The 11,380-nt window shown below is 41.6% G+C and overlaps 1 protein-coding gene across 1 annotated transcript in view; it reads right to left on the bottom strand.

Annotated features, from left to right (window-relative positions):
* Nucleotides 1–450: 450 nt before the first annotated feature.
* Nucleotides 451–11,380, bottom strand: part of LOC144960394 (uncharacterized) — a 24,846-nt gene continuing 13,916 nt past the window's right edge. The window contains exon 2 of the mRNA XM_078893478.1: nt 451–1,884. Within this exon, the coding sequence (XP_078749604.1) occupies nt 451–1,326 (876 nt within the window). The 5' untranslated portion in view covers nt 1,327–1,884. The remainder of the gene's footprint in view (nt 1,885–11,380) is intronic.

Genomic DNA, 11,380 nt, shown 5'->3' on the forward strand with positions numbered 1-11,380 from the left:
GTTTGTATGTTTGATTGAGGAGAATGGATACCATATTTTAGGGTGCTAATGCCAACAATTTATATTTTTGACCAGTTTAACATTAAATTCGGCGTTTAAGCAAGTGGTTCGTTCCAACATAATACCGTTTTGAGACGATGGGTCACAGATAAAGAACGAAGAAAAAAATAGAAAGAGAAAGAGATCGACAGACAGATGGATGGATGGATGGATGGATGGATGGATGGATGGATGGATGGATGGATGGATAGATAGATGGATGGATAGATAGATAGATAGATAGATAGATAGATAGATAGATAGATAGACGGATAGATAGATATATAGATAGATAGATAGATAGATAGATAGATAGATAGATAGATAGATAGATAGATAGATAGATAGATAGATAGATAGATAGATAGATAGGGGGATAGATAGATAGATAGATAGATTACATAGTATATTTTATAGATATAATTGGTAGTTCATGATATATGAGAGAGGAATGAGTGAAGACTTACATTGATAGATTTGATAGATAGAGTTCATGAATAATGAGAGAGGAATGAGTGAAGACTTACATAGATCATCAATCCAACTGTGATACATGTCAGAAAAACTGGCTGAGGTAGAAATGGGGATGTTGGATAGTCCATTAGGCATACTGTGGTGGTTGTTGTTGTTGTTGTTGTTTGTGGTGGTGGTGTTGTTATTGTTATTACATAACCCGTTGTGGAGAGGCAGCTGGTGTCGAAGCGGTTGTTGTTGATGTTGTTGATGCTGGTGGTGTTGGTGATGGTTGGGATGTGGGTGGTGGTTGTTGTGGTGATGATTTAACTGTTGGTGGTGGGGTGGAAATTGATTGTTGTGTTGGTGGTGGTGGTGGTGGTGAGGGTGTGGTGGCGGTTGTTGTTGTTGTGGTTGCTGAGGGTGGTGGTGATGTGGTGGGGGTTGTTGCTGCTGCTGCTGCTGCTGTTGTTGCAACAACCAACCATTAGCAGGGGTGGTACTGCTAACCAGATCGTTACTGATACTGTTGCTACTGCTGTTGACGCTGTTGCTACCTCCTCCTCCTCCTCCTCCTACTCCGTTGTGGTGGAAACCGTTGAGGAGTTCCACAGGCCCAGCAGACGACGACGAGGACGACGACGTCGACGACCCCCCGGAGGACGACGGCGGAGGCGTCAGGAAATTGGGGGTGGTGACGGGCACGGCCGAGATGCCGCTGAGACCGTTACTACTGATGGTGCTGCTTCCGTTAGTGCTGGAGTTCCCGTTGTACAGAGGCGATGGTTGGTGGCGGTGGTGAGTATGGTGTAGTATTTCTCCAATAGCCATCATTGTGATAAGGGGGGAGGGAACCAGTATCAAGATATATCGTTACGACCACAGAGCTTGTCTAAAAGTATTCATACGCCGACAAGGGAATAATAGTAATAATAATACTAATACACACAGATGAAAAGAACTAAGTTTTTTCGCGGATTGTTATTAAAGTCAGCGGCGTTAGGTGTGATAAGGCTTTTATCATTGCAGGTGAAACCATGCCGCTTTTGGAAGATATTTTTTCGTCGTTCTGTACTTCTTTCTCCTGTTCTTTCATATCACTTCATGTTTGTTTTGTCTTTGTTTTGTTTTTTAATATTCATGATTTAAGTACACACATAGTCATAGTATTCATAATCAGTTTCGGTTAAATTATCAATCCTTCTCCAATGTAATAATCACAGATGGCGATGGCGGAATAACAAACACTTCAACAACAATTCAATGTTATATTCAATGGCAGTTTCTTCAGGAGTTCAAATAATAACAACTGATTCGATTGGTCTATTCGGTCGGGTTCAGGCGGCGTGCACAGTCGTTTCTGTTTCATTCTGGTTTCAATGTCTATAATATCTAGATCATTTGAAACAAAACATTTTATGGAATATTCAAACACTGTACTATACTAAAATATTACGAGATTTCTATATTATGTTACCGAGCGTCTCTAGACGGGAATAAATCAGAATTCTTTAGACCCCGGAATAAGTAAATTTGGAATTGAAATGATATGGATTTAAAAATCTTGAGCTTTTATATAGCTCAATATCCCCACTAAACGCGCTCAAAGTGCTTTACAAAAAGTCCCTGATCAACAGCAACACATAACATACAGAACAAGAGACATGGCGACTGTTAGGGGATAATATTACATTTTTTTCACAGACAGAGACAACACTGTTAACGTACAGGTACTCATTTTACACCTGAATACGGTGGGAGAATGTGAGTAAAGAGAGTCTTTTCAAAGGGAGTCAACTATGCGCCGCCGAGCATGACTCGAACCTAGGACCTTCCGATCCGAAAGCGAGTGTCACACCACTAGACCACATGGCCGCACGAAATATGAACTCTTGTGTCTTTTGCAACGTAATAAAATCGTATCTATAGATAGTATACGTTTGGCTAAGAAGCTCATCACATTGCCATCTGGAAGTATAACGGACCAACACACAAAACTGTGTGTATCCATGAACGTTTATAGTCAGATTAATACAGTTCAGTGAGCATTACTCATAAACGCGGATGGCAAAAAACAATAACAAAGACATAAGTGACGCCAACTTCGTTCTACGAGTATCTATTCTTTACCATGACGTCACATTAAATCAACTCGCATCTTTCGTAATTGAGGCGAAAAATTCGATTTCTACCACCCGGATCGTTACGATAATATAATATAATAACTATCATAACGCGTAGTTAACGATTACGTCCCCACGAACCCAAACGATCGACTAACGAGGAGGAAGTGCGGCTATGTGGTCTGTGTGGCTATGTGGTCTAGTGGTATGACACTCGCTTTCGGATCGGAAGGTCCTGGGTTCGAGCCTCACGCTCGACGCATAGTTGAGTCCTTGGAAAAGGATCTTTACTCACATTCTCTCACCGTACTCAGGTGTAAAATGAGTATCTGGCCGTTAACAGCGTTGTCTTTGTCCGAAAAATTGTAATATCGCATAATAAGCGTCATGTCCCGTCCTACATGTTAAATGTTGCTGTTGACCAGGGACCCCTTGTAAAGCGTTTTGAGGACATTTAGTGGATATTGCGCTATATAAAGCTCAATTTTAATTTATTTTGTTCTAAAGACAACCAGGACCTGTCCTCAGACGTCGTCGTCACATGACGCCCGATGCGCGAGATTCAAATCGATACATGCAGGAAGTCATGAAGAAAAAACAAAACAAACAAACAAACAAACAAAAAAAAAAAACAGAACAAATCCCTACCCAGTTTTGGTAAATTTTCCTGCACGAACCTCTCGAAGAAATAAATAACACTGTGAAATTGAACGTAAGCTTCAATTTAATATGTATAAGAAAAACAGATAAAATGTCGACAAAGGAGAAACCCGAAACGTCCATTTTTATCATGTTCTCGTATAGTAAATTGAAGCTTACATTCAATTTCACATTGTTATTTATTATCCAGTTTTTTTTTGACAATTCTGAACGCGCCCGACCAAAACTCAACTGTCACGTGTCACTAGTGCGGGGCGGTCCTTGGCAAGCTTAAGGACCACGGTCCTACGGTCCCTGGGAAATGAAAACCGCAAGGACCGGTCCAAGACCGGCGGTCCTTTTCGACATTGAACATTCCTGAGAGACCGTTTTGACCTTTGGGACCATGGGATCGTTCATTCTTGAACCGTTAAAGACCGCTACACGATGAAAACCGTGGTCTACAGGAGTAAAACACACGGAGTAGTCACACTCATTTCAAATTGTAACCTAATTAGAGAAGAGGGGTGATGCCTTCTTTATTTGATCACAGTACTTCATTGTAACTTCGATAATTTAGCGTGAATAAAATTTGAAATTTATCCCCATTAACGGAGATAATGGAATCACCCAAGGCGTTGATCGAGTTGTTCGTGGCGTTTATACACACACGCAACTCTACCCCCCCCCCCCCCCCCCCCCCCACACACACATGAGAGGGCAGCGAGCATTGAAGAGTAAGAGAGAGACGTGAAGTTATAATAAGAGGGGGTGGATGCGGTAATAAGTAATAAGTGGGGTCGATGGTGACTTTTCGCCAGATCTAACAAACCCAGCTACCCATTAACTGCTGAGTAGACAGGGATTCAGAAAAAAACTCGACTGCACCCGGGATCGATCTCTGGCCCTTTGCGTATAAAGAGAGTGCTCTATCAACTGAGCTATCGGGGTCCCCAAATATTCTATTGGACCTTTTAAAAATACAGACGTTATAACTGGTTTTTTTGGAAGGAAGAAACTAATGAAACTCATATTATTTGATTAGTTAAAACACCAAACGAAATTTTAATATTATTGTATTATTTTAAATGACAACAATGCGATAGAAAGGAGTGGCGACAAGAGATGGACAAAAGAAAACAAAAAATCAGACTTGCAACTTGCTAGGTTTGAGACACACACACACACACACACACACACACACACACACACACACATCTTTAGTAGTCACATACATTTCAAACAATAACCCATTAGAGAAGAGGGTCATGCCTTCATCATAGATCATTGTCATTGCGATCATTATGGTGTAGTAAATTTTGAAATTTACCCCGTATAATGGAATCGTCCAAGGCGTGCGCCTCCTGTTCCCCCCATCTCACACACGAAAGGGCGGTTTGCGGAGTGGAGGGAGGTGGTCGTCTGCCTCTATGGTCGTCTGTGTCGTTTAGTGTATGGCAAAGGGGGGTGGGTGCGATTAATTAAGTGGGATGGGTGGTGATTGGTGGAAGATAGGCAAAGGACCTAGGCAACGAATCGCTGGGGAAGTAGTATGGCGCGAGACCGTTGAAAGGTGATAAGAAGTGAGGACCGCCGGCGGTCTTCCTCTTTGGGACCGGACCACGGTTCACAGCTAAAAGACCGTGGGACCGGTCCTCGGTCCGGTCCTAAGCGCGGCACTACGTGTCACCCACCACCGACCAATCGCTGGACTTCATTTCCAAATGGAACGCCGTTCTGGCCGGACATCCACAAGATACACATCAACAACAACAGCAATCATCCCCCTTCCGCAACTGCCTTCAATACAAGAAGAGTGCGGCTATGTGGTCTTGTGGTACTCTCTTGTCACACGTGCTTTCGGATCGGAAGGTCCTGGGGTTCGAGCCTCACTCGGCGCATACTTGAGTTCATGGAAAAGGCTCTTCACATTCTCTCACCGTCCTCAGGTAAAATGAGTACCTGGCCGTTAACAGCGTTGTCTCTGTCCGAAAAAAATGTAATATCGCCTAACATGCGGCACGTCCCGTCGTACATGTTAAGTGTTGCTGTTTGCCACGGACCCCATGCAAAGCGCTTCGAGCACGTTTTCTGGATATTGCGCTATATAAAATCTCAATAAAAGAAAAAGAAGATAAACACGAAAAGCAAAATACTAGAGGTTCCTAAATAAGCCAATAAGATGGAGAGAAAGATTAAAAGTGAGTAACTGTGACTCATACATAAAGGAACAACACAAAACAAACGACGTTTCGGCCTTTGGCCTTTTTCAAGTAAACACAAAATTATTTCGTGTTTACTTGAAAAAGACCAAAGGCCGAAACGTCGTTTGTTTTGTGTTATTCCCTTATATGTACGAGCCACAGTTACTCACTTTATCTTTCTCTCCATTAAACCGTAGCCATCGTTAACATATAGCCGGACACTAGAACCCTCTAGGACTGGCAGTTTGACGTCATTTTTTAGGTTTGTGGAGCGTCTAGTGAGTTTTCGTTAGTAGAGCTCAAGGAAACAAGTTATTTCATTGGTTGAACTATTGAATACAACTCACGATTTGTTTTCTTTTGTGGCAAAAGACTGGCATTTTGCCGTCATTTTTTGGTCAGTGTCAGCGTGGCCTTCGTAAAGTTATGGCCTGATACTGACCAAAAAATGACGTCAAAATGTCAGTCTTTTGACACAAAAGAAAACAAAAAGTGAGTTGTATTCAATAGTTCAACCAATGAAATAACTTGTTTCCATGAGCTCTACTAACGACAACTCACTAGGCGGTGCAAAAACCAAATAATGACGCTAAACTGCCAGTCCTTTTGGGTTTCAATGTCGGGCTATAAGAGAACGATGGCTACGGTGTCAGGCTATAACTTTACGATGGCTACGATAAAACACGAAAAGACGACAGAACAAAATCCCTACTCAAAGTTTAACAACAATTCGGCACCGAAAGAAATATCTACACCACACGCGCCCGGTCAAAGGCGATCCGTGTCACCTATCGACCATTTCTCACGCAACAAATCGCTTGACACAATTTCAAAATGGGACACCGTGCAGGTCGTCCGACGGCCATCAACAATTCACAACAACGACGATCGTCTCTCTCTCTCTCTCACTCTCACTCTCTCTCTCTAACCCCCCCCCCCCCCCCCCCCCCCGCTCCTCCTCTACTGCCTTCAATAAAAGAAGACAAAGTTAAGACTCAAGAAAACCGTACCCTCTATTTTTGACATCTGTGTATGTACTGAATGAATCTCCTGCACGTGATGCAACCGAGTGCAGAGGGCGTAAAAAAGGGGGGAGTTCACGGCCCAGAAACCAAACTGGGTCGGAAAACGCGGAAATACTAAATCGAAAGGGGAGGGGGGAGGGGGGAGAGACGAAACTATCGTTTTAAAAATAACGATACAAATATAGCAATGACATCTCTCTCTCCTCTCTCTCTCCTCTCTCTCTCTCTCTCTCTCTCTCTCTCTCTCTCTACCCCCCCCCCCCCCTCCACCCCACGTCCCTTGTCACAAAGGTATTCTACATAATTGTCTCCCCTTGGCATTCCGATGACAACGAACTCGGGAAGCATCCGAGAACATGGCGGGGTAGATTTACCGAGAGAGAGAGAGAGAGAGAGAGAGAGCGAGAGAGAGAGAGCGAGAGAGAGAGAGAGAGAATAGGATGTGGGGGTGGAGGATCAGATCTATCAGTGTGTGTGTGTGTGTGTGTGTGTGTGTGTGTGCGTATGGCGTTGTGTGTATGTGTGATTGTATTTGTGTGTGTGTGTATGTGTGCGAGTGTGTTGTGTGTGAGTATGTATGTGAGCGTGTGAGTACGTGTGAGTGCGTGTGTATGTGTGTGCTGTGCGTGTGTGTGTGTGTGTGCGCGTGTGTGTGTGTGAGTATGTGTGGAATGCTGGAATTATCGATCTGACATCACGGGTCACCAAAAATTGTCAAAGTCGAAATCCCAGGCAGGACAGGGAAGCGAGATAGAAGCGAGAGAGAGGTAAGGCAGGGTACACAACACCGTCGACCTTGACCTCTGGAGGTAAATAAACAAATCAACGAAGACGATAGGAAAGTGCAAGAGAGGGCAAGGGGGGGGGGGGGGGGGGGGGGGGGAGGGTAAAGTTTAAATTCCATGCTCCAACGATCCGCTTTTCAGAAAGACAAAAAAAAAAACAAAAACAAACCCAAACGTGTTACAAATCAACAAATCAGCTTATTGATATATATATATATATCGATCTATTCTTTCTTTAGCAAAGCTAATGAATTAACTAAATAAACAAATAATAAATAGATGGCTATATATAAATAAAGAGTAACGATATAAATAAATCTAATAAACAAATTAATTAATCAATTTATATATCAATAAAGATATAGATAAATAAATAAAACATTAAATAAGTAGTTACATGGAAAAATAAATGAATGGATAAATGAATAAATAAATAAATAAATAAATAAATGATAAATAAATGAATGAAAAAAATAAATAAATAAATAGATTAGATTTAAACAACCCGATAAAGAAAGGGGAAATGACCATTTATTATAAAGATAATAATAATAATAATAATAATAATAATATAATAATAATAATAATAATAATAATAATAATAATAATAATAATAATAATAATAATAATAATAATAATAATAATAATAATAATAATTATAATTATAATAATAATAATAATAATGATAATAATAATAATAATAATAATAATAATAATAATAATAATAATAATAATAATAATAATAATAATAATAATAATAAATAATAATAATAATAATAATAATAATAATAATAATAATAATAATAATAATAATAATAATAATAATAATAATAATATAATAATAATAATAATAATAATAATAATAATAATAATAATAATAATAATAATAATAATAATAATAATAATAATAATAATAATAATAATAATAATAATAATAATAATAATAATAACAATAATAATATATTATTGTTGTAAATTTCACGGATCAATGTTCAGGAATTCGTCCAACAGAGTCGTCTTTTACATAACAAAAATCTTAAGCTTTTATAATAGCTCAACATCCACCAAACGTGCTCAAAGCGCTTTACATGGGGTCCCTGACTAAGAGCAACGTGTAAACACGTTGAACGCAACACGACGTCTATTGGGCGATATTATTATATTTTTATTTCCGACAGAGACAAACAACGCTGTTAACGGCAAGGTAGGTACTCATTTTACACACGAGCGCGGTGAGTAAATTATGTGAGTAAAGAGCCTTTTCCAATGACTCAAATACGCGGCCGAGCGAGGCTCGAACCCAGGACCTTCCGATCTGAAAGCGAGTGTCAAACCACTAGACCGCATAGCCGCACATGATTTGTCTTGGTCCAGTCAACGATTGGATATTTGTTAACAAATGTAAACACGCTATTTTGTTAATGAAAGTTGTAACCATAGCCAATAGATAGAATGCGCTTGGCCAAGGAGTTCACAACATTGCCATCCGGAAGTATAACGGACCAACACACAAACTCTGTGTAAACATGAATTTTTATAGTCAGGTTAATACAGTTTAGTGAGAACAACTCACAAACGCGGATGGCAAAAACAATAACAAAGGCCTGAGTGACGTCATCTGCATACTATCTATACAAGCTGAACAAAAATGACCAATCGTCATGAAGGATATTTCAAAAGCCGTGAACGCTTTTCACTACGTGAGCCACAAGGCCCAAGGAGAGTCAGAATTTGCCTGTCCTTCAGGGCCACAAGGCCCAAGGAGAGCCAGAGTTTGTCAGTCCTTCAGAGCCACAAGCCCCACGGAGAGCCAGAGTTTGCAGTCCTTCAGAGCCACAAGGCCCAATGAGAGCCAGAGTTTGCAGTCCTTCAGAGCCACAAGGCCCAAGGAGAGCCAGAGATTGTCAGTCCTTCAGAGCCACAAGGCCCAATGAGAGCCAGAGTTTGGAGTCCTTCAGAGCCACAAGGCCGAAGGAGAGCCAGAGTTTGCCTGTCCTTCAGAGCCACAAGGCCCAAGGAGAGCCAGAGTTTGCCTGTCCGTCAGAGCCACAAGGCCCAATGAGAGCCAGAGTTTGCCTGTCCTTCAGAGCCACAAGCCCCACGGATAGCCAGAGTTTGCCTGTCCTTCAGAGCCACAAGCCCCACGGATAGCCAGAGTTTGACTGTCCTTCAGAGCCACAAGGCCCACGGACAGCCAGAGTTTGCCTGTCCTTCAGAGCCACAAGCCCCACGGATAGCCAGAGTTTGTCTGTCCTTCAGAGCCACAAGCCCCACGGATAGCCAGAGTTTGCCTGTCCTTCAGAGCCACAAGCCCCACGGATAGCCAGAGTTTGTCTGTCCTTCAGAGCCACAAGCCCCACGGATAGCCAGAGTTTGTCAGTCCTTCAGAGCCACAAGGCCCAAGGAGAGCCAGAGTTTGTCTGTCCTTCAGAGCCACAAGGCCCAAGGAGAGCCAGAGTTTGTCTGTCCTTCAGAGCCACAAGGCCCAAGGAGAGCCAGAGTTTGTCTGTCCTTCAGAGCCACAAGGCCCAAGGAGAGCCAGAGTTTGTCTGTCCTTCAGAGCCACACGCCCCAAGGAGAGCCAGAGTTTGTCCCCGTTTTTTGTTTGTTTATTTGTTTGTTTTGTTTGGTTTGTTTTGTTTTTTTTTTTTGTTTTTTTTTGGGGGGGGGGGGGTTCTTGTTTTTTTTTCTGGTTGTGTTCTTAAAATAGCGTTAACCCGACAACAGCAATTGTTTGCTATCCTTTGGATAGGACGCAAGTCGATCACAACTGACACTTTCCGCCAGATCTAACCTACCCGATGGCACTGTGTATAAAAGGCGGCTCTAGGCGCTTTACACTTATTTATTTGTAGAGGCATCGTGCTTGTCGAAATGAAAAAAAAACATGAATTTTGTCTAAATATGAATACAAAACAAACAAAAAATACGGTTTTATTCTACGCGAAACTATGAAGGGTGGGGGGTGGGGGGGGGGGGGGGCAATAAAAATGAAGTCACTCAGGGTAATCCTGTAAACTATCCACAAGGTCATAGCAAAATAAATGAGTAAACAAATACATACACACACACAACACCCATACACGCGGACACACACACACACACACACATGCATGCACACAAATACACACACACAACACACATACACACACATACACACACACACACACACACACACGTATGTCTCGGGTTACCCCACTAACCAAAAGACGAGCGATAACAAACCTCGTCACAAGCGATGGTACAAAAATATAAATGATATAATAATAACAATAATAATAACAATAATAATAATAATAACAAAACTAGATAGAGCATTTATATAGAACAATATCCACTAAACGTGCCTAAAGCGCTTAACAAAGGGTCCCTAACTAGCCAACAGCAACACGTAACACGGAGAACGAGACATGATGCCTGTTGGGCGATATTACATTTTTTTTTTCCAACGAGATAACGCTGTTAACGGCCAGCATTCATTTTACACCTCCCGAGTAAGGTGAGAGAATGTGAGTAAAGGACTCAACTATGCGCCCGCTGAGCGAGGCTCGAACCCAGGACCTTCCGATCCGAAAGCGAGTGTCATACCACTAGACCAGGACAAAGCTGCACGAGTTAAAACTTAGTCCATATCCAATAGGGAATGAGATTAGCGGAAGAGTAGCGTCCCTTTATTGGACGTCACCCATAGTCTGTGACGTCATCGGCCGAAAAGTTATTAGAGAGAGAACGTCATGTTGGTTGTGCACATGCGTCTCTCGTCCTCGCAATAACTTTTACGCCGGTGACGTCACAGACTATGGGTGACGTCCAATCAAGGGACGCTACTCTCCCCCTAATCTCATTCCCTATAGCCAAGGGCCGACATTTGGAGACCAAACATTCCGATCAGATAACAAGTTCAACGTCGAAGATTTTCAAACTAAAGACAATTTCAAGAACAAACAAAACAAAACACATTTTTAAAAAACAAAATTTGGCCAGAAAACCCGTCCTCCTCCAAATAAATAAGCATATCGACCGATTGAAATGACCATCGTGTTGTTTAAAAACTTTTATTAAACCCGGGACTTCCCACGAATTTCCAGGATTGAAAAAAGCTTTTTGACAAG

The sequence above is a fragment of the Berghia stephanieae genome, chromosome 15, assembly GCF_034508935.2.
Source record: "Berghia stephanieae isolate SIO BIC M18660-M18661 chromosome 15, UCSD_Bste_1.3, whole genome shotgun sequence".
NCBI lineage: Eukaryota > Metazoa > Mollusca > Gastropoda > Nudibranchia > Aeolidiidae > Berghia > Berghia stephanieae.